Raw genomic sequence first — 25,285 nt, 5'->3', positions numbered from 1 at the left:
TTTCGAAAGACAGGGTCGCGTTAACGTCTGTGTAACAATACTTTCCGACTATTTACCAGGATTTCATGAAATATATTATTATATTACTGACGATGGGTCTTGAATCTATGCTTATGACCTGAAAACAGAAGATCAATTGAACGAAAATGAGATGAAGACGGATTAATCAGGTCAAAGCAGGTCAAAAATCTAAGCTATTTTGACAGTTTTCTTCGATTATCGAGTTGTGGTGCACTCCGAATTCCTTATGGTCGGCCTAACTGTCAACAAGAAATACTATTTGAGTGTTATGCATCTTTTGCGCGAAGCTATTCGTAAAAGGAAGCCGGATCTCTTGGTTTTTGCACCACGATAATGCACCATCGCATACGGCATTGACTCTTAGTGAGTTTTTCGCCAAATTTTCAACCAATATCGGCCGCAGCCACCGTATGCGCCCGATTTAGCTCCGTGTGACTTCTGGCTAATCAGCAAACTCAAACGACCGCTCAGGGGAAACCGTTTTGAATCAATTGAAGAAAGTAAACTGGAATCGCCACGCGCATTGAAGGCTATTCCGGAACAACTGTTTTAAAGATTTAAAAAACATTGGCACAATTGTGTTGGGGCCAAAGAGAATTACTTTCAGGGGGACAACATAAATTTTGAAATTATGAACAAAGACTTACTGTTTTTTGCTCATTGTAGTACACTGTAATTTATGTGCTTTCTTCGATGGAAAATGATTTTCACATTTTTCTGAGCAAAGTCTCATATTACAATTTTATGGCTTATCATTGCACATGATGTTTAGTCATTGCTTTCGGTAGTAAGACGCAAAAGGCTCACTTAATTCGATTCCATCAATAGCAATTTAAAAACGGCTCATCTCAGACATGTCTTTATATTGCAAATTTATTCAATAATTTTTAATGTTATTTCATTACATTTTCTATTATTTAATTCTGGTTTTTTAACAATCTATTTACAGTTCAGCAGTTGCCACTCGTCCCAAACGTCCCGCAGAGCTTGGTAAGTTCCAAATTATTTTAAAGGCTCATCAGGAAGTACTTATGTAACTGTATTTGTACATTATTGGATATATGGGCCCAAATAGTTTAACTAACCATTTATGTTGGATTTCAGCATCAACGCGAGTTTAAACTGAAACTAACCTTTTCTTAATTGCTGAAAAATATATCTCTTGCCCTTAGTAATTTGCGGTGCCAAAAAGATACTTTTAGTGCTGAGTTTTTATGTGCTTAAAATTATTTCCAGCTTGCGAGAAGATGAATGATATACGATCAGCTGGAAGACACAATAAGACTATACCTTACATAATTCATCTTATTGCCGATGATGGATATAGAACTCGTAGTGGCGTTTTGATCGAGAAACGTTTTGTGTTAATAACTGTAACTCTGACACTCAGCCAACCCCATATCGGTGAGACTATCAAAAAACTCGAATTTTCGTTCTCTGATAAGGTAGTGTCCAAGAAAATAAAGGTAATTAAAAAAAATTTTTAAAGAATTGTCGTTGAACTCATTTAATCCTTTCAGATAATACATACCCCACTATATAATAGTAGTATTATTTTGGTTGAACTGGATAGTGATGTGGATTACAATTACTGGCTGTATCCTACTTGTTTATACACTTCAGTATTGAATCCGAAAAGTGGTAAATTTACATTTAATGTTTTGTTTTTACTTCTTAAAATTATAACAAGATCGTATGTAGGTCTCATGAATGATGGCAAAACAATGAAAATTGTGGAGGATTCTAATTGCTACAATCCGTATTCTAGGGAGCTGTCCTCTTTTAAAATATGTGTATATGGGAGTTGTAATACAAGGAAAACCATGGTATTCCTTGTAGAGGAGGAAACAACACCTCAGCTGTTCGGATTTGTACTTTGCAATGCCGATGGTAAATACCGTACGGTATATAAAGTGTCTCCTTACTTGGACCTTATAGAGAACATTGTCTGGCCGAAGAATGGAAAATGAATTTTGGAAGTAGACAATAAATTTTTATGATTTTACTCACCATATCTATAAACATGTAAATGATATGAGTTATTGTTATTGCGTTATTAAAAGTGGATCACCATGACGTATACGCAACTTCATTATTTCCGATAGCTAATTAAGACAATCATTACGCTGTTGTTGTAATAGTTTATATCCAGCGATGCTAAGTTGATGGACCTTAATCAGAGCCATTGGTATAAATACTTAACACTCAACGTGGATTCTACAAACAAGCTGTAATGATATGTCTGATGCTGTAGTTTGTCTTCATCGGTGATGTCGGAGAAGGTGTACCCAAAAGACTTTCCTTACTGCGTTATCCTTATGTTTTATTTAATTTTTTTCACTTTGAATACGAAGACAGTCTAATATGTAGCCTCACCGTCAGATAGCATCATAGTCACCAAAAAAATGTGTTTAACTACAAGAAGAACAACGTCGGTTGGTAATTCGATTATTATCACACCCAATTAAGGAAAAGAAACCGAAGTACATGCTCTCGCGACTTGGTTTCTTTGGATTTGGCAACCGTAGTGCCGCAATCTGACAACTCACAACTTTATCGTAAAATTTGACTTTTTTGATGTTAGACATACTCAGAACGTTTTGACCTACGAGCACTATTTATGTTCCTTATAGTTAGATCCCACAACGCTCGTGTCGATTGGTCGCAAGAAATGTTGAAAAATTACAAAAGCTGGTCTTTGAAACGTCTATAAAATTGTGAGAGATAATGAATTGTACGTATACATACATATATGCGTATGTGCCCGAAATTAAAAATTAGTTGTCCTGCATTCCATCGGTACCCGCCGTTTTGTTGTTCTTCGGACAGTAATTGCTACCCGAACTTCTTCATTGACAATGGAATGTCTGCTACATCGTCATCGATTGGGGAATCCGATTCGCCATTTCCTCGGTTTATGCTTTCACTGCCATTAAGCAGGCTGGAGAAGTGTTCCTTTGATAATTTCAGTATGCTCTGAGCATAAGTCACTAGATCACCTCTGGGCGTTCTACAAGAGTATGCTCCCGTCTTGAAACCTTCTGTTAGTCGCCGCATCTTTTCCTAGAATTTTCAAGCATTTCCCATCTGGAATCTGTGACTGCAGATAACCATATTTCGGGTCCCGGTGAAGTCGATCAGCCTCAACCACTTGGGGATATTTCATCGTGGAGGCTGAATTTACCGGCAGTTGGGCAGAAGGTTATGATAAAATTCTGTGTGAAACTCGGTAAATCTGCGACAGAGACGTTTGATATAAGCAAGAAGGCTTTTTTTTAGCAAGAACTGGTGTGTTTCGGTAACACCAGGGCTTTTTAGAGGGACGGGAAGACGTCGGTAATGGAGACCGTGCTGGGAGATCTGCGACTTCGACAAACACCAACAATGTGATACGTGCGCGCAAAATTTTCAACTCAGACCGTCAACTAAGTATTCGTTTAATTACCCAGATGTTAAATTTATCATTATTATCCCAAAAGTCCTCCCTGACAACTAGAAATTGCGACGAGTGGAAGGATGCCAAGAACATTTGAACATGTGTGAAAGTGACCACCATTTTTTTAATAACTTAACCACAGGTGACGATGCATCTTTGAGTATGATCCCGATGAAAGGCAAGCATTTTAAGATGGCAGAGAGAATCCAAGCAGCATGAACTTAGGCTCTGAAGATTATTCTGGAGAAGTCTTTCCGTAGCGCCTTCAATACTTGGAATTCGCGCTGGCAGCGGTACATCGACACAGAAGGAGCCTATTTCGCAAGTTTTTATAGAATTGCAACGATTGGTTCAATTATTTTTTTAAAATCGGCTCAGTCCTATTATTTTCCGAAAAAACCCTGTACAATCGCCAATGGAGAAAAGTCAGTAGGATGTTCGAAAATCTTGGTAATAGTTACATATATGAGGTTAGGTCAAGTTTTTACCCAATTGTATATGTTTTACGATTTTAAGATATACTGTTATGAGTAAAACATGTTCTGTAATTTTCATTGATATAAATCAAATATTGACCGATATTTTTATATTAGGAACATGGGGGTTCAGGGAAATATTGACCCGATTCGACCTATTTTTAATACACAGAATTGCTATTGTCAGGAAAGTTTTCTGTCTGAATTTCAGCAGTATATCTCATACATTGACCGATATTTTTGGTAAAAAGTCAACTATTGATTCTGGGGTCCACATATTCGGTACCTAGGGGCCTAAATAATTTTGCTTGGATTTGCAAAAATTTTTGGTCATAAGGTGGTATACTTTAAGGGAATTATTAATGCCAAGTCTTAGCCCCTTATATGAGTTGCTTTCTAATCTGTGCACTGAAAAGTGAAAGAATCAAATGGAATTCAAAACTGTATTACATTGGAAGTAGGCGTGGCTGTAGAACGATTTTGCCCATTTTCACACTGTAATAAATGAGGTCCCGAGATATTACCAAAAAAAAAATATACCAAAAAGTGGGTGTTGCCACGTCCATTGTCAAAACTTCAACCCGGCTACCATAAAGCCCTCTCATACCACCGCAGAACTATTGTATTTATTTTTGTACTAAGAAACCAGCGTACGAAGTTTCATCAAGATATCTGAATTTTTAGTCAAGTTACAGCTTGACGGACAATCAACTTTTCTCGTCATATATAACCAAATATATCAAATATAATAAAATTTTATAATTATTAACCAAATATCTAACTCACTTTGACTTCTGCCAACAACATAAAAATTTCAGTATGAACAAATTTCAATAGTACATCTGACTGCGCCGTTCCTTTTACCTTTCCAGTGCAACCTCTAAAACACTTTGCTTTCCGTCGATTGATTTCGCTAAGCTAAGAAATAGATCTATTGTCCTCCCGGCATCCACGTATATTGTTAGTGGCACATCATCCATATAAGGCTCGGGGTTAGCTTCCTCTGCGCTGGCCGCTGGCACCAGAGCGACCACGATTTTTTTTGTCATTATATAAGCTTAAGTCAATTGGCTGTGAGTAAAAGAAAATTATAAACTATATACTTCAATATTTGCAAGTTAGCACTGTCTAGAAATGGTATTAAGTATCTGGGATCTTCGGAGTTAAAGAGACTAGACGAATTATCAAACGTATATAACAAGTTTCTTTTAAAATTCGGTCCGGTATGACGAATACTTCACATCAAACTAAACTGAATCTTCATCCGACACTATGTGTGGAGTAATAGCCGACCAGTTTAACCTAACCTAACCTAATATATGCAATCATTCTTCTTCCATTTATGATATAGTTTGTGTAAATTATTCTAAAGAAATGCATATTCTCTCATTTTAAAATCAGCTATGGAAGATGGATGCTTTTTGTAAGAAGCTACTTTCACATCACTGATAAAGGATGATCTATTTCGAAATTCCCTACTTTTTTAAATGAGGAATGTTTATTATCATTCGAAAGAACATTTTTCGGCATTAATTTTTTGAAGATTATCTCTTTCAAAAGTTGACAGCGTTTACGTCTCAGCTGGTTCATCCATTGAATCCAATTTTCAATGACTCGTTCGAGCATTTCGACTGGTAACTGGCGAATGACACGCGTAATGTTTTTGAACCAAAACCTGAATCGACGCGGTATTGTCCGCATAGACTTTAAACTTTACATGTGTCCACAGAAAAAAGTCTAACGGTGTGATATCTCACGATCTTTGCTGCCCAAAACGTGAAATTATCTTCTCACCGAAGTATTCTCTAAATAAATCCTTTGGTTGATGCGATGTGTTGGAAGTGGCGCCGTCTTTTTGAAACTAAATATCGAGACGACTACGCTCTCACCATCATAATTTTTGAACAAATATGGACCGATGATTCCACCGCCCACAAACCTCACCAGCCTATTTGTTTTCTGGAAGAAATAGCAGCTCTTCAATCCCTTCAAATTGCACTTCGTCCCAAATGCGGCAATTTCGCTTCTTGACATACCCATTGAACCAAAAATGGGCCTCAACGCTGAACAAAATTTGGCAGAAAACGTCGGATCTTCTTAGAATTTTTCAAGAGTCCATAGAGTGAAGCGATGAACGTTTTCAATTTAAGAACTCGACGTAAAAGGAGCTAAGTCGTTCCATACATTAGTCCGAGTTGTTGCGAACGGCGCCGAATCCACTTTCCACGGTATTCATGCATAATCTCAACTATATTTTCTTCACTGCATGCTGGGCGTGGTGTATTCAGTAGAATATGATCTAATAATGAAAGGTAGGTATCTAGATGAGTGATGGTGTTGGGAATAATACGCTCAATAGGCCGATTATGTTGACAATAAGTTGAGCGAAGCGCGCAAAACACACTCTTTATAAAACGTGAATTTTCGTATTAAAGTTGAACTGTTCTTCAGGCATAAGTATTCCATGATGAAATGCCAAACAATACTGAGCAAAATAATATGACAGCTTGACATGACTCACACGTAATCTGTCAAAAAACGGCTATTCAAAACATCTACCTCTACTTGGATCACTCGTTAATAGAAATTTAGCGCGCAAAATGTGAGAAACTATAATTTTTAAGCCGTCTCTGAACGGTGATAGACGATTTCTACGAATTATAATCAGTGAGAGATTCACCCGCTACTTACATATATGTTTTTTCTTATCTCTAAGCCGTAATTAATTGTAAATTTCATGTACAAGTAAAGAAAAACAAAACTCGGTTGCTGCGGAACAATGTATACTCTGTCAATGTGCAAGCATCAAATGCAAGGAAATATTTCAAGGTCGTAAACTTTCAAAAACCGGGCTTAACGATATCATGAAATATTAAGGCAAAGACCCGATATACTGTCTAAAGTTAAGTATACTCAAAAATTACTAACTGAAGCAACATGATCCCTATAAAGGTGAATTTATCTCCATTGTTTTTTAGAATCACTTTTATGTTATACGTAATCTTTCGCAGCTCCTCTTTTGTTGTTGTAAAGTAAAACAAATAAACTAAATGATTGCATAACGTTTCTATAAGCAGCCGCTACGTTCCCCTACTGATTATAGTTCTAAGTAATACTCTCCTGCTTTCCACTTATCACGATAATGTTTTCATGCACAATATACATATAAATATGTTTAATGACTAAATATAAAAGATGCAGAAATTAAATCAGTTTTATTTGTGCCCTGTACACTAAACGACTGGTATATTTTTTCTGAAGAAAATTTGAACAAGTAAAATCGTTAAGAATCAACAATATTTAATTGCACTTTCTTAAAGTTGTTGGTTGAGTCACGAATTGTAATAATATCTATGTTCACTGGCTGTCGAGGTGTAGTGCTTAGAGGTGCAAAAACAGACAGATTTTAAGTGGAAGTGAAGATTTAGTGAAACGAGCGCGTATTTTATAAGCAAGAAGACATAATACATCTAATTATAAACGAGTATATGTTATGACTAAAAAGCCTCCAATATTTGACAATAGTGTAGAAATCATAGTTGAGGGTTTTCTGCTTCACTTGAACTTAATAGCAGACCCACGAAGTGATATTTTAATCTTCTAGATAGCATTTCAATAGACTGTGCTCCAGACACAAAATAGCTTCTAATAATAAATTTGCATATTTTATAGCTAACTTTAAAATATAGAACCCTACACTTCTTGAGAAAAGTTCATACAGTATACAATGTACGTCATTATTGGAAGAAGAACCATTGCATATGTTAGTTTAGGTTAGGTTATACTGGCCGACTATCACGCCATACATAGACCTTAGTAGTGCCGGATGGAGATTCATCATTCGTATACCGGACGTCACCGCTTTTTCCGAACATTAAGTGCAACTTGTTATATATGTTTGATCTTTTGTCTAGCCTCTTGAACTCCGAAGCTCCTAGACACTTAAGACCATTTCTAGACGGTGATGAATTGCATATACTAAATATAGCTTATAATTTTCTTTTATTCACAGCCAATTGACATAAACTTACAGAATGGCAAATAAAATCATATTTATTGGACTCATCGTCGCTCTGCTCCAAGTGGCGAGCGCAGAGGAAGCTAACAACGAGCCTTATATGAATGATGTGTCCAGGATGTCGGCGGAAATCAAAGCAGCGAAGAAACGGTGTACTCAAAAAGTGTCTAAATTGGAATGGAAATTCAAATATTTAATAAACCTGCAGATAAACAGGTGAATCATAAGTATTTTCATATATGTATGTATAATTTATGATAAGTTGTATAAAACCTTATTTCAAAGGTTGGTGTAGTTCAAATTTTAATCTGATTTTGTTAATTACATACATTGTCTAAATCTTATTGGTGTACTTCAAATACCAAAGCTTGGGTCTTTTACAATTGCTTAGATTCGCTGTGTGTCTTAAGTGCAGCGAAAGCATTTCATCAGCTACCGCTTGTGTGCATTAGTATTTGTTGTATGTATGTTCTGTGTATTTTATTTTATATTATTTGTGATATGAATTTATTTCTGTGTGCTAATTTATTTAACTATTCAATGGGCATCGTCAATATGTTTGTAAGTTCTTTCGTATGCTCTGGGCAAAAACTAGTAAGACTTTTTTACTTAAATTTCGCATATAATTTTTCTAGGTTGGTATGACTATCAATGACATCTGTGCAAAATATCACATCAAAAAAATCTTCAGTGTCTTTTGTTGTCTTTCTGAAGTATATAAAGTGCATTAGGCTCTTCTTAGGATGAGTGAAATTATTCAATAAAGAAGTTCCATTAAATTTTGTATACGGAATCAAATATCCGGTGCAGAAACGTTCGGAGTGTTGGAGAAAGTCTCCTGTGATAATTATTTTTCGCGTGCAAGTGATTTTGATTGGCACAAATTATTCAAAGAGGGTCGAGATTGACGTCGAACCACGTCCAGGACGGCTATCAATACCAATTGGTGACCAACACGTCAATAAAATAAAAGAATTGGTGCTTAAGAATCGACGATTAGCCATCAGAGATCTTACTGGCGTCTTTGGAATATAGAAAGGATCAGTGAAAACCATTTGAAAGATCGTTTTGACCTAAGAAAAGGTCAATTTTTTTGAAAAACAGCGTCGCTTTAAGGTCTGTTTAACAATGCTTTCCGGTTACTTACCAAGATGTCATGAAACATATTATCATATTACTGGCGATGGGTCTTGAATCTATGCTTATGACCTGAAAACAGAAGATCAATTGGACGAAAATGAGATTAAGACGGAATAATCAGGTGAAAGTAGGTCAAAAATCTAAGCTATTTTGACAGTTTTATTCGATTATTGAGCTGTGATGCACTCCGAATTCCTTCTGGCCGGCCTAGCTGTCAACAAGAAATACTATTCGAGTGTTATGCGTCTTTTGTGCGAAGCTATTCGTAAAAGAAAGCCGGATGCACCACGATAATGCACCGTCGCATACGGCACTGACTCTTAGTGAATTTTTCGGAAAATTTTCAACCAATATGGCCGCAGGCTCCGTATTCGCCTGATTTAGCTCCGTGTGACTTCGGGCTAATCAGAAAACTCAAACGACAGCTCAGGGGAAACCGTTTTTAATCAATTGGAGAAACTAAACTGGAATCGCCTAGCGCACTGAAGGCTATTCCGGAACAACTGTTTTAAAGATTTAAAAAACATTGGCACAATTGTGTTGGGGCCAAAGAGAATTACTTTCAGGGGGACAACATAAATTTTGAAATTATGAACAAAGACTTACTGTTTTTTGCTCATTGTAGTACATTGGCAAAGTCGCGTATTACAATTCTATTGTTTATCATTGCACATGATGTTTAGTCATTGCTTTCGGTAGTAAGACACAAAGTGCCGCTATTTAATTCGATTCCATCAATATCAAGTTACAACCGGCACATCTCAGACATGTCTTTATATTGCAAATTTATTCAATAATTTTTAATGTTATTTCTTACATTTTCTATTATTTAATTCTGGTTTCGTAACAATCTATTTACAGTTCCACACTACACAAACATGCAGACCTTGGTAAGTTCTACATTATTTTCAGGGTTCATCAGGAAGTAACTGTATTTGTACATTACTGCAGATATGGGCTCAAAATAGTTTAAATAACCATTTATGTTGGATTTTAACATCAAATCGAGCTTAAACTGAAACTAACCTTTTCTTAATTGGGTGCTGAAAAATATATATTTTGCCCTTAGTAATTTGCGGTGCCTAAAACATACTGTTAGTGCTGAGTTTTTATGCGCTTAAAATTATTTCCAGCTTGCCTGAAAACATATGACTTACGATCAGCTGGAATACACAATAAGACTATACTCGTACCTTACAAAGTTCAGTTAGTTACCGATGATGGAGATAGGATGTATTGTGATGGCGTTTTGATTGAGAAACGTTTTGTGTTAGCAAATGAAATCGCCTCTTATATTAAGCAACATAAAGTACTCGAATTTTCATTCTCTGATGAGGTAGTATCCAAGAAAATAAAGGTAATTAAAAAAATGTTTAAAGAATTGTCGTTAAACTCATTTAATCTTTTCAGAAAGTACATCCCATACTAGAATACGATAACTTTGATGCTATTGCTTTGGTTGAACTGGCTAGTGATGTGGATTACAATTACTGGTTGTATCCTACTTGTTTATACACTTCAGAAATCATTCCAAAAAGTGGTAAATTTACATTTAAAGTTTTGTTTTTACTTCTTAAGATTATAACAAGATCCTATGTAGATCTCATGCATGATGGCAAAACCCTGGAGATTGCGGAGGATTCTAATTGCTTCGATACGTATTCTAAGGAGATGTCTCCTTTTGAAATATGTGTATATGACGGTTGTAATTTTAATGATAACATAATATTCGTTGTGGAGGAGGAAACAACACCTCAGCTGTTCGGATTTAAAATATCATATTGCACTGCTGGTTACCGTAAGTTATTAAAAGTTTCTCCTTACTTGGACCTTATAGAGAACATTGTCTGGCCAAACAATGCAAAATGAATTTTGAAAGTAGACAATAAATTTTTATGATTTTACTGACCATATTTATAAATATGTAAACGATATGAGTTATTGAATTGTATTAAAAGTGGATCACCATGGCGTATACGCAGCTTAAATTATTTTCGATAGCTAATTAAGACATCCATTACTCTGTTCTTGTAAAAGTTTATATCCAGCGATGCTGTGTTGATGGATCTTAATCAGAGCCATTGGTATATTGAACCTTCAATATGGTTTCTACAGACTTTCCTTACTGCAGGTGAAGTGGCAGTTAAGAGTTACAATCTTATCCTTATATTTTATTTAACTTATATCGCTTTGTGTACAAAGACGGTCTAATATGTAGCCTCACCATCAGATGGCATCATAGTCACCAAAAAAATATGTTTAACTACAAGAAGAACTACGTCGGTCGGGGATTCGATTATTATCTCACTCAACCAACAAACGTAACCAAATTACAAAGACCTCGCTGCTTGATTTCTTCGCAGAACATTCACTACGTAGGTTCCCTGAAATACGTCGGGACTTGGAAACCCTAGTGCCGCAATCTGGCAACTCACAAATTTATCGTAAAATTTGATATTTCTGATGTTAGACATACTCAGAACGTTTTGACCTACCAGCACTATTTGTGTTCATTATAGTTGGATCCCGCCACGCTCATTTCGATTGGTCGTAAGAAAATAAAAAAATACAAAAGCTGGTCTTTGAAACGTCTATAAAATTGTGAGAGATAATGAATTGTACGTATACATACATATATGCGTATGTGCCCGAAATTAAAAATTAGTTGTCCTGCATTCCATCGGTACCCGCCGTTTTGCTGTGCTTAGGACGTTAACTCGGTAATTGTTATTAGAACCACTTCATCGGCAATGGAACGTCTGCTACAGCGTCATCGATTGGAGTATCTGAGCATAAGTCACTAGATCACCTCTGGGCGTTCTACAAGAGTATGCTCCCGTCTTGAAACCTTCTGTTAGTCGCCGCATCTTTTCCTAGAATTTTCAAGCATTTCCCATCTGGAATCTGGAGCTGCAGATAACCATATTTCGGGTCCCGGTGAAGTCGATCAGCTTCAACCCATTTGGGGATATTTCATCGTGGAGGCTGAATTTATAATATGTACTTAGTTAAGATTAAGAATTATAAAATAAACAAGTCAGAAAGAGGTAAGTGCGGGTGGAACGGAACATTTTATAATCTTTCAACTTGCAAGAATCAACGCCAGGGAAATACCTTAAGATGTAAAACGTGAAACAGAAAATCGAAATCTAATGGTATATACTATATGCATATACTTTATCTAACTCACACACTGACCGACATATTCAGCATAACGTTTGTTAGAAAAACGAAATCATTAATGTAGTATTTATATGGGAGTTGGTGTAGTATCAACCTGAGTTTATCTATCAACTATTATCAAGCCACATACTAATGGTATGTTCACAGGTTTCATTAAAGTACCTCACATACAGGGTTTGTCCGGAAATTAATAGGACTGAGGTCAGTTGTCCCCGAGTGTTTCTGTGAGTGGTGCAAGCCGAAAATGCAGCGTTTGTTAGAGCAGAAGTACATGACGAAATTCTGTGTGAAACTCGCTAAATCTGCGACAGAAAAGTTCTGAAATTTCGTACCTTTTCCTAATTCCTAATAATTTTCAATTAGATAAAAAAATTTGTTCAAAATTGAACATGTTCGTTGCTGCCAAAGCACGGACAACAACATTATACATATTTAAAAACTTTTACATATATATTTCACAATTATTAAATCTTACTATTGATACAGTCCACTAATATTAGATATTTATGTTCAAATATATTGAACATACACACATATACATAAACATACTTAAAATGCATTGTCATGCAAAACAATAGCATTCAATAGACAATAACACAAATATTACTAAGGATAAGATGTTTACATATGATAACCCATGGGTTCTTAGAATACATTTAAGCAACTGCTTGTAAATGTACTCACATTAAAACAACCCAAGGTCACACAACATGTGCACTTGAAAGCAATACCATACCATGTAGCATAAACAATGTGCTGCATACATATGAACACACACACATACACATATATTAAGTTATTTAGGATACTTTGAAAAATAGTATATAAGGTTTCCAAATTTATAAATAAAATCAGAATGAAATATTCTCAGCTCGACTAAAGACGTTTTTTAATTCCCCCCACCAGTGGTAAGGATTATCTAAAATCTTTGTTGAGCTAGTTTGATCTTACAAATCAAACAGTTTGATATATAATTCAAACAAAATTAGAATCAAATTTACCACTATTTGGATTGAATTCTGAAGTATATAAAGAAGCTGGATACAGGCCGGAGGTATAATTCACAGCATTGTCCAATTCAATCAACCCAATATTATTAACCAAAGGAATTATTGAGTACTCGGGATGTATATGAGTTGCCTGAAAAGATTGCATGTGTTTAATAATAATTTAAATTTTTTTAATTATCTTTACTTTTTTAGATACTCTCAGATGAGGGAATCCGGAATATTTCAATATTACACCTTATAGAAATAGTTGGACATATTTATGCTTAAAGTAAAATATGATTTCCCTTTAACTTCACAATTCCTCCATCGCTTTGACTTCTGCCAACAACCTAAAAATTGCATTAAGAACAAATTTCAATAGTACACCTGAGACACAGTACAATCTGAGAGAAAGAGTTTGACTGCGCCGTTCCTTTTACCTTTCCAGTGCAACCTCTAAAACACTTTGCTTTCCGTCGATTGATTTCGCTAAGCTAAGAAATCGATCTATTGTCCTCCCGGCATCCACGTATATTGTTAGTGGCACATCATCCATATAAGGCTCGGGGTTAGCTTCCTCTGCGCTCACCACTTGGAGCAGAGCGACGATGAGTCCTTTTTATAAGAAGCTACTTACACATCACTTATAAAGGGTGATCCATTTCCCTTCTTTTTTAGTGAAGAAACACATAAATTTCAAATTGGGGAATGTTTATTATCCATCGAAAGAACATTCGAATAACACGCGCATTGAAGCGTTATTATTCGCATAGACTTTAGACTATACATATCACCAGAGGAAAAAGTCTAAAGGAGTGATATCACGTGATATTGGTGGACCAGCCCAAAATGTGAGATTATCTGCTCACCGAAGTGTTCTCTCAAAATAATCTGTTGATTGAGGCGATGTGTTGGAATTGGCGCCCTTTTGTTAAAACCAAACGTGGCAGAGATCACAAGCTTCAATTTAAGGCATCAACAAGTCGTTTATCAATGCGCGATAACGGTCGCCATTGATGACTACGTTATCACCCGCATAATTGTTTGAAGAAATATGGACCGATGATTCCACCGACTCACAAGCCGCAACAAACCATTTTTTTCTGGCAGCCTCTCAACTTCAACCTCTTCAACTTGCACTTCGTCCCAAATGCGGCAATTTCGCTTCTTGACATACCCATTGAGCCAAAAATGGGCCTCAACGCTGAACAAAATTTGGCAGAAAACGTCGGATCTTCTTAGAATTTTTCAAGAGTCCATAGAGTGAAGCGATGAACGTTTTCAATTTCCATACGTTAGTCCAAGTTGCTCCAAACGGCGTCGAATCCACTTTCCAAAGTCTTCATGTATCTCAACTATATTTTATTCATTGCGAAACACATTCTTTGCAGAATTTTCGTAATAAAGTTGAACTATTCTTAGGCGTAAGTCATTCCATGATGAAATGCCAAATAATACTGAGCAAAAATAACATGACAGCTTGACATGACTCACTCGTGATCTGTCGAAAAACGACTTTTGAAAAAATATCTCAACTTGGATCAGCCGTTGATAGCAATTTGGCACACAAAATGAGATAAACTACAAATTTTAAGTCGCCTCTGAACGATGATACACGATTTCTACGAATTGTGATCAGTAGAGAGACTCAATCGCTATTTATGTATCTGTATGTTTGTTCTTATCGCTAAGCCAAACTCAATTGTAAATTTCACGCACAAGTGAAGAAAAACAAAATGCGATTGCTGCCGAACAATGTATACTCTGTCAATGTGAAAGCATCAAATGCAAGGAAATATTTCAAGGTCGTCAATTTTCAAAAACCGAGTTTACCCTGCGCCTTTAATATAATGAAAAATTAAGGCAAAGACTCGATATACTGTCTAAAGTTAAGTATACTCAAAAATTACTAATAGAAGCAACATAGTCCCCTGTAAAGTTGAATTTATCCTCCATTGTTTTTGAAAATCACTTAATGTATTATGCGGCACCTTTTTTCTTATTGTGCAATGTGAAATTCGGCTGTGTGTTTAATATTTGAGGCCGAGCAAATGTGGGCTTCAAATGGTGATGTTGTTGGAGGTATTCCTAGAGCTTTCTCAACAACTTTCTCAACGCTACCTGAAAGGTCGTAGGCAATAACTTAGCGCTGACAAGTACATACCCTTTTTATCAAATAATCGCGTAACGGTGAATGTGGATGTCTCGTCAATTTCGCTAGCAACGATAATAAAAAACTGTTTAAATCAAGTTATAAAAACTTGAGCTTTCCGTTAAACATTTTAATAGAAAAAAAGGATTTACAATTAAACTTTAGGTAAATAGACCGGCGGTGCGTTTCGAACGAACTACCGTTCGTATTAATTTGCGGACGATGAGAGAGAGGTTTCGCGATCACTCATCAATTCCTTTCATTCTTTTTATTTTCCTTTTTTCCAAGAATGAGGTGTGAGAAGTGGTATTATCGCGGTGACTGTGGTTGTGTGAGTGTTTATGTGTGGTGCTCTCGTGAGTATGTCTGATGTGGATGTGTGTCAGTGTTGTGTGTTGGAGTCAATGTGGTGGATTAGGTTGGTGTGTATGTTAAGAAGATGAGGGCACAATAGACCAAAGGTCGCAGTGCATTCCTCAACTTTCATTCTAATTCTAATGTTAAGAATGGAGGAGTGAGGTTCATTTAGCCAGTTAGAAATACAAAATCTGAGACAAATCCCTTGTTCCATATTTTTATTCATTGTAAAATTCGCAATGTACGACTGAGGTGTACCGAATTAAACACCTGCTGTAAACAAACTGATTTACAAATCGCGCTCATTTGGCATAGTAATTAAGGATAGTTCTACCAACTTAGCAAACTCTTTTTTTTTTTTTGAAATATCATTTACTTGAAGTATTTAATTACAATTTCCGGGTGTTTTTTTTGTACAGTTTTTGCTCAACGTATATCTAATTTAAGGATTTCCACTACTCCTATCGACTTTTCGAACAATGTGACTCGTTAATGAAAATGGTAAAAGTGGTAAATTGGTACGAAGCAAAGTAATCTAAATAAACTAAACGATTGCATAAATTTTTTTTAAGTCCATCTTACCGATAAGAGACATATAAGCACCGGCTGTGTCTCTCTACTGATTCTAGTTCTGGTACTCTCTTGCTTTCCACTTATCACCGAAATACTTTCACGCACAATATACATATAAATATGTTTAATGACTATATATAAAAGATGTAGAAATGAAATCAGTTTTATTTGTGCCGTGTACACCAAACGACTGGTATATTTTTTCTGAAGAAGTCTTGAACAAGTAAAATCATTAAGAATCAAAAAAATTTAATTGCACTTTCTTAAAGTTGTTGGTTGAGTCCTGTATTGTTATAATATCTATGTTCACTGGCAGTCGAGGTGTAATGCTTAGAGGTGCAAAGTGATTCTAAGTGGAAGTGAAGATTTAGTGAAACGAGCGCGTATTTTATAAGCAAGAATACATAATACTTGTACATATAATTATAAACGAATATATGTTATGAATATAAAGCGTCCAATATTTGACAATAGTGTAGAAGTCATAGTTGAGGGTTTTCTGCTTCACTTGAACTTGATAGCAGACCCGCGAAGTGATATTTTATTCTTCTAGATAGCATTTCAATAGACTGTGCTCCAGACACAAAATAGCTTCTAATAATAAATTTGCATAACTTATAGCTAACTTTAAAATATAGAACCCTACACTTCTTGAGAAAAGTTCATACAGTATACAATGTACGTCATTATTGGAAGAAGAACCATTGCATATGTTAGTTTAGGTTAGGTTATACTGGCCGACTATCACGCCATACATAGACCTTAGTAGTGCCGGATGGAGATTCATTTAGTTTGATGTGAAGTATTCGTCATACCGGACGTCATCGCTTTTCTTGTTATATATGTTTGATACTTCGTCTAGCCTCTTGAACTCCGAAGCTCCTAAATAATTAAGACCATTTCTAGACAGTCCTTAATTGTATATATTAAAATACTTATATCGTTTCCTTCATTCACAGCCAATTGACGTAAACTTATAGAATGGCAAATAAAATCATATTTATTGGACTCATCGTCGCTCTGCTCCACGTGGCGAGCGCAGAGGAAGCTAACACCGAGCCTTATATGAATGATGTGTCCAGGATGTCAGCGGAAATCAAAGCAACCGAGGAACGGTGTACTCAAAAGGTGTCTGAATTGGAAAGAAAGTTAGAAGATTTAATAAACACGCAAACAAACAGGTGAATCATAAGTATTTTCATATACATATGTAGATATAATTTATGATAAGTCGTAGAAAACCTTATTTCAAAGGTTGGTATAGTTCAAATTTTAATCTGATTTTGTTAATTACATACATTTTCTAAATCTAATTTGTGAGCTTCAAATACCAAGGCTTGGGCCTTTTACAATTGCTTAGGATCAGTGTGTGTCTTAAGTGCAGCGAAAGCATTTTATCAGCTACTGCTTGTGTGCATTACCATTTGTTGTACATATGTATGTTCTGTATTGCCATTCATAGTATACAACTCTCTTATGTGTATTTTATATTTTATTTGTATTTATTTTATTATTCATATTTCTTTTATTCATATTTCGGTGTGCAAATTTATTTTACTTTTGAATGAGCATCGTCAATACGTTTATAAGTTCTTTTGTATACTGTGGGCAAGAACTAGTAAGACTTTTTAATTTAAATTTCGCATATAATTTTTCTAGGTTGGTATGACTATCAATGACATCTGTGCAAAATATCACATCAAAAAAATCTTCAGTGTCTTTTGTTGTCTTTCTTAAGTACATAAAGTCCATTTGTCGATTTTTTTTATGACTGAAATTATTTAACAAAAAAGTTCTATTAAATTTTGTGGGCGGGATCAAATTTCTGGTGCGGAAACGTTCGGAGTGTTGGAGAAAGTCTCCTGTGATAATTATTTGTCACGAGCAAGTGTTTTTGATTAATCCAAATTATTCAAAGAGGGTCGAAAACATGTTGACGGCGAACTACGTTCAGGACGGCCATCAATATCAACTGATGATCAACACGTCAATAAAATAAAGGAATTGGTGCTTGAGAATCGACGAATAACAGTCAGAGATCTTACTGGCATCGTTGGAATATCGGAAGGATCAGTGAAACTCATTTCGAAAGATCATTCGAGCCTAAGAAAATTGAAAGTATGATTGGTTCCAAAATCGCTCAATTTTGTCGAAAAACAGCGTTGCGTTAACGTCTGTGTAACAATGCTTTCCGGTTACTTACCAAGATGTCATGAAACATATTATCATATTACTGGCGATGAGTCTTGAATCTATGCTTATGACCTGAAAACAGAAGATCAATTGGACGAAAATGAGATTAAGACGGAATAATCAGGTGAAAGTAGGTCAAAAATCTAAGCTATGTTGACAGTTTTATTCGATTATTGAGCTGTGATGCACTCCGAATTCCTTCTGGGCGGCCAAACTGTCAACAAGGAATACTATTTGAGTGTTATGCGTCTTTTGTGCGAAGCTATTCGTAAAAGAAAGCCGGATGCACCACGATAATGCACCGTCGCATACGGCACTGACTCTTAGTGAATTTTTCGGAAAATTTTCAACCAATATGGCCGCAGGCTCCGTATTCGCCTGATTTAGCTCTGTGTTACTTCTGGCTATTTAGCATACTCAATCGACTGTTCAGTGAAACCATTTTGAGTCAATTCAAGAAACTAAACATGAATCGCCACGCGCACTGAAGGCTATTCCGGAACAACTGTTTTAAAGATTGAAAAAAACGTTGGCACAATTGTGTTGGGGCCAAAAGGAATTACTTTCAGGGGGACGACATAAATTTTAAAATTATGAACACAGTCTTACTATTTTTGCTCATTGTAGTATACTGTAATTTATGTGCTTTCTTCGATAGTCGCATTTTACAATTCTATTGTTTATCATTGCACATGATGTTTAGTCATTGCTTTCGGTAGTAAGACACAAAGTGCCGCTATTTAATTCGATTCCATCAATATCAAGTTACAACCGGCACATCTCAGACATGTCCTTATATTGCAAATTTATTCAATAATTTTTAATGTTATTTCTTACATTTTCTATTATATTAATTCTGGTTTCGTAACAATCTATTTACAGTTCCACACTACACAAACATGCAGACCTTGGTAAGTTCTACATTATTTTCAGGGTTCATCAGGAAGTAGTAACTGTATTTGTACATTACTGCAGATATGGGCTCAAAATAGTTTAAATAACCATTTATGTTGGATTTTAACATCAAATCGAGCTTAAACTGAAACTAACCTTTTCTTAATTGGGTGCTGAAAAATATATATTTTGCCCTTAGTAATTTGCGGTGCCTAAAACATACTGTTAGTGCTGAGTTTTTATGCGCTTAAAATTATTTCCAGCTTGCCTGAAAACATATGACTTACGATCAGCTGGAATACACAATAAGACTATACTCGTACCTTACAAAGTTCAGTTAGTTACCGATGATGGAGATAGGATGTATTGTGATGGCGTTTTGATTGAGAAACGTTTTGTGTTAGCAAATGAAATCGCCTCTTATATTAAGAACATAAAGTACTCGAATTTTCATTCTCTGATGAGGTAGTATCCAAGAAAATAAAGGTAATTAAAAAAATGTTTAAAGAATTGTCGTTAAACTCATTTAATCTTTTCAGAAAGTACATCCCATACTAGAATACGATAACTTTGATGCTATTGCTTTGGTTGAACTGGCTAGTGATGTGGATTACAATTACTGGTTGTATCCTACTTGTTTATACACTTCAGAAATCATTCCAAAAAGTGGTAAATTTACATTTAAAGTTTTGTTTTTACTTCTTAAGATTATAACAAGATCCTATGTAGATCTCATGCATGATGGCAAAACCCTGGAGATTGCGGAGGATTCTAATTGCTTCGATACGTATTCTAAGGAGATGTCTCCTTTTGAAATATGTGTATATGACGGTTGTAATTTTAATGATAACATAATATTCGTTGTGGAGGAGGAAACAACACCTCAGCTGTTCGGATTTAAAATATCATATTGCACTGCTGGTTACCGTAAGTTATTAAAAGTTTCTCCTTACTTGGACCTTATAGAGAACATTGTCTGGCCAAACAATGCAAAATGAATTTTGAAAGTAGACAATAAATTTTTATGATTTTACTGACCATATTTATAAATATGTAAACGATATGAGTTATTGAATTGTATTAAAAGTGGATCACCATGGCGTATACGCAGCTTAAATTATTTTCGATAGCTAATTAAGACATCCATTACTCTGTTCTTGTAAAAGTTTATATCCAGCGATGCTGTGTTGATGGATCTTAATCAGAGCCATTGGTATATTGAACCTTCAATATGGTTTCTACAGACTTTCCTTACTGCAGGTGAAGTGGCAGTTAAGAGTTACAATCTTATCCTTATATTTTATTTAACTTATATCGCTTTGTGTACAAAGACGGTCTAATATGTAGCCTCACCATCAGATGGCATCATAGTCACCAAAAAAATATGTTTAACTACAAGAAGAACTACGTCGGTCGGGGATTCGATTATTATCTCACTCAACCAACAAACGTAACCAAATTACAAAGACCTCGCGACTTGATTTCTTCGCAGAGCATTCACTACGCAGGTTGGCTTTTATATTTCGGGACTTGGAAACCCTAGTGCCGCAATCTGGCAACTCACAAATTTATCGTAAAATTTGATATTTCTGATGTTAGACATACTCAGAACGTTTTGACCTACCAGCACTATTTGTGTTCATTATAGTTGGATCCCGCCACGCTCATTTCGATTGGTCGTAAGAAAATAAAAAAATACAAAAGCTGGTCTTTGAAACGTCTATAAAATTGTGAGAGATAATGAATTGTACGTATACATACATATATGCGTATGTGCCCGAAATTAAAAATTAGTTGTCCTGCATTCCATCGGTACCCGCCGTTTTGCTGTGCTTAGGACGTTAACTCGGTAATTGTTATTAGAACCACTTCATCGGCAATGGAACGTCTGCTACAGCGTCATCGATTGGGGAATCCAATTCGCCATTTCCTCGGTTTATGCTTCCCTTTATAATTTTAGAATGCTCTGAGCATAAGTCACTAGATCACCTCTGGGCGTTCTACAAGAGTATGCTCCCGTCTTGAAACCTTCTGTTAGTCGCCGCATCTTTTCCTAGAATTTTCAAGCATTTCCCATCTGGAATCTGGAGCTGCAGATAACCATATTTCGGGTCCCGGTGAAGTCGATCAGCTTCAACCCATTTGGGGATATTTCATCGTGGAGGCTGAATTTATAATATGTACTTAGTTAAGATTAAGAATTATAAAATAAACAAGTCAGAAAGAGGTAAGTGCGGGTGCAACCGAACATTTAATACTCTTCCAAATTGCAAAAATCAAAGTCAGGGAAATACCTTAAGTTGTAAAACGTGAAACAGAAAATCGAAATCTAATGGTATATACTATATGCATATACTTTATCTAACTCACACACTGACCGACATATTCAGCATAACGTTTGTTAGAAAAACGAAATCATTAATGTAGTATTTATATGGGAGTTGGTGTAGTATCAACCTGAGTTTATCTATCAACTATTATCAAGCCACATACTAATGGTATGTTCACAGGTTTCATTAAAGTACCTCACATACAGGGTTTGTCCGGAAATTAATAGGACTGAGGTCAGTTGTCCCCGAGTGTTTCTGTGAGTGGTGCAAGCCGAAAATGCAGCGTTTGTTAGAGCAGAAGTACATGACGAAATTCTGTGTGAAACTCGCTAAATCTGCGACAGAAAAGTTCTGAAATTTCGTACCTTTTCCTAATTCCTAATAATTTTCAATTAGATAAAAAAATTTGTTCAAAATTGAACATGTTCGTTGCTGCCAAAGCACGGACAACAACATTATACATATTTAAAAACTTTTACATATATATTTCACAATTATTAAATCTTACTATTGATACAGTCCACTAATATTAGATATTTATGTTCAAATATATTGAACATACACACATATACATAAAAATACTTAAAATGCATTGTCATGCAAAACAATAGCATTCAATAGACAATAACACAAACATTACTAAGAATAAGATGTTTGCATATGATAACCCATGGGTTCTTAGAATATATTTTAGCAACTGTTTGTAAATGTACTCACATTAAAACAAACCCAAGGTCACACAACATATGCACTTGAAAGCAATACCATACCATGTAGCATAAACAATGTGCTGCATACATATGAACACACACACATACACATATATTAAGTTATTTAGGATACTTTGAAAAATAGTATATAAGGTTTCCAAATTTATAAATAAAAACAGAATGAAATATTCTCAGCTCGACTAAAGACGTTGTTTAATTCCCCCCACCAGTGGTAAGGATTATCTAAAATCTTTGTTGAGCTAGTTTGATCTTACAAATCAAACAGTTTGATATATAATTCAAACAAAATTAGAATCAAATTTACCACTATTTGGATTGAATTCTGAAGTATATAAAGAAGCTGGATACAGGCCGGAGGTATAATTCACAGCATTGTCCAATTCAATCAACCCAATATTATTAACCAAAGGAATTATTGAGTACTCGGGATGTATATGATTTGCCTGAAATGATTGCATGTGTTTAACAATAATTTAAATTCTTTTTAACTATCCTTACTTTTTTAGATTCTCTCAGATGAGGGAAAAATTCCGGAATCCGGAATATTTCAATATTACACCTTATAGAAATAGTTGGACATATTTATGCTTAAAGTAAAATATGATTTCCCTTTAACTTCACAATTCCTCCATCGCTTTGACTTCTGCCAACAACCTAAAAATTGCATTAAGAACAAATTTCAATAGTACACCTGAGACACAGTACAATCTGAGAGAAAGAGTTTGACTGCGCCGTTCCTTTTACCTTTCCAGTGCAACCTCTAAAACACTTTGCTTTCCGTCGATTGATTTCGCTAAGCTAAGAAATCGATCTATTTCCCCTCCCGGCATCCACGTATATTGTTAGTGGCACATCATCCATATAAGGCTCGGGGTTAGCTTCCTCTGCGCTCACCACTTGGAGCAGAGCGACGATGAGTCCTTTTTATAAGAAGCTACTTACACATCACTTATAAAGGGTGATCCATTTCCCTTCTTTTTTAGTGAAGAAACACATAAATTTCAAATTTAATGGGAAATGTTTTTTATCCATCGAAAGAACATTCGAATAACACGCGCATTGAAGCATTATTATTCACATAGACTTTAGACTATACATATCACCAGAGGAAAAAGTCTAAAGGAGTGATATCACGTGATATTGGTGGACCAGCCCAAAATGTGAGATTATCTGCTCGCCGAAGTGTTTTCTCAAAATAATCTGTTGATTGAGGCGATGTGTTGGAATTGGCGCCCTTTTGTTAAAACCAAACGTGGCAGAGATCACAAGCTTCAATTTAAGGCATCAACAAGTCGTTTATCAATGCGCGATAACGGTCGCCATTGATGACTACGTTATCACCCGCATAATTGTTTGAAGAAATATGGACCGATGATTCCACCGACTCACAAGCCGCAACAAACCATTTTTTTCTGGCAGCCTCTCAACTTCAACCTCTTCAACTTGCACTTCGTCCCAAATGCGGCAATTTCGCTTCTTGACATACCCATTGAGCCAAAAATGGGCCTCAACGCTGAACAAAATTTGGCAGAAAACGTCGGATCTTCTTAGAATTTTTCAAGAGTCCATAGAGTGAAGCGATGAACGTTTTCAATTTCCATACGTTAGTCCAAGTTGCTCCAAACGGCGTCGAATCCACTTTCCAAAGTCTTCATGTATCTCAACTATATTTTATTCATTGCGAAACACATTCTTTGCAGAATTTTCGTAATAAAGTTGAACTATTCTTAGGCGTAAGTCATTCCATGATGAAATGCCAAATAATACTGAGCAAAAATAACATGACAGCTTGACATGACTCACTCGTGATCTGTCGAAAAACGACTTTTGAAAAAATACCTCAACTTGGATCAGCCGTTGATAGCAATTTGGCACACAAAATGAGATAAACTACAAATTTTAAGTCGCCTCTGAACGATGATACACGATTTCTACGAATTGTGATCAGTAGAGAGACTCAATCGCTATTTATGTATCTGTATGTTTGTTCTTATCGCTAAGCCAAACTCAATTGTAAATTTCACGGACAAGTAAAGAAAAACAAAATGCGATTGCTGCCGAACAATGTATACTCTGTCAATGTGAAAGCATCAAATGCAAGGAAATATTTCAAGGTCGTCAATTTTCAAAAACCGAGTTTACCCTGCGCCTTTAATATAATGAAAAATTAAGGCAAAGACTCGATATACTGTCTAAAGTTAAGTATACTCAAAAATTACTAATAGAAGCAACATAGTCCCCTGTAAAGTTGAATTTATCCTCCATTGTTTTTGAAAATCACTTAATGTATTATGCGGCACCTTTTTTCTTATTGTGCAATGTGAAATTCGGCTGTGTGTTTAATATTTGAGGCCGAGCAAATGTGGGCTTCAAATGGTGATGTTGTTGGAGGTATTCCTAGAGCTTTCTCAACAACTTTCTCAACGCTACCTGAAAGGTCGTAGGCAATAACTTAGCGCTGACAAGTACATACCCTTTTTATCAAATAATCGCGTAACGGTGAATGTGGATGTCTCGTCAATTTCGCTAGCAACGATAATAAAAAACTGTTTAAATCAAGTTATAAAAACTTGAGCTTTCCGTTAAAGATTTTAATAGAAGAAAAGGATTTACAACTGAATTTTCGGTAAATAGACCGGCGGTGCGTTTCGAACGAACTACCGTTCGTATTAATTTGCGGACGATGAGAGAGAGGTTTCGCGATCACTCATCAATTCCTTTCATTCTTTTTATTTTCCTTTTTTCCAAGAATGAGGTGTGAGTTGGGTGGTGTTATCGCGGCGATTGTGGTT

The 25,285-nt window shown here is 35.7% G+C and overlaps 1 protein-coding gene and 1 pseudogene across 10 annotated transcripts in view; one reads left to right on the top strand and one right to left on the bottom strand.

Annotated features, from left to right (window-relative positions):
• The window catches only part of LOC105228612 (uncharacterized), a 41,523-nt gene that overhangs the window by 11,577 nt on the left and 4,661 nt on the right, over positions 1-25,285 (top strand). For 6 of the 10 annotated variants that reach the window (XM_049456692.1, XM_049456693.1, XM_049456690.1 and 3 more), the window contains exons 4-8: positions 971-1,011; positions 1,258-1,466; positions 19,898-19,918; positions 19,972-20,101; positions 20,162-20,550. The exons of 1 other annotated variant lie outside the window; for it this stretch is intronic. In XM_049456692.1, coding sequence (XP_049312649.1) covers positions 971-1,011; positions 1,258-1,466; positions 19,898-19,918; positions 19,972-20,101; positions 20,162-20,430 — 670 coding nt within the window. In that variant the 3' untranslated portion in view covers positions 20,431-20,550. Of the gene's footprint in view, positions 1-970; positions 1,012-1,257; positions 1,467-16,134; positions 16,682-19,897; positions 19,919-19,971; positions 20,102-20,161; positions 20,551-25,285 lie in introns of those variants that run through there. 3 more of the 10 variants (XM_049456700.1, XM_049456696.1, XM_049456702.1) reach the window with 3 other exon arrangements.
• LOC115066341 (uncharacterized) lies at positions 21,794-24,758 on the bottom strand (annotated as a pseudogene).

The sequence above is a fragment of the Bactrocera dorsalis genome, chromosome 4 (genome assembly GCF_023373825.1).
Source record: "Bactrocera dorsalis isolate Fly_Bdor chromosome 4, ASM2337382v1, whole genome shotgun sequence".
Classification (NCBI taxonomy): domain Eukaryota; kingdom Metazoa; phylum Arthropoda; class Insecta; order Diptera; family Tephritidae; genus Bactrocera; species Bactrocera dorsalis.
This window is presented reverse-complemented; position numbering and strand designations above follow the sequence as displayed.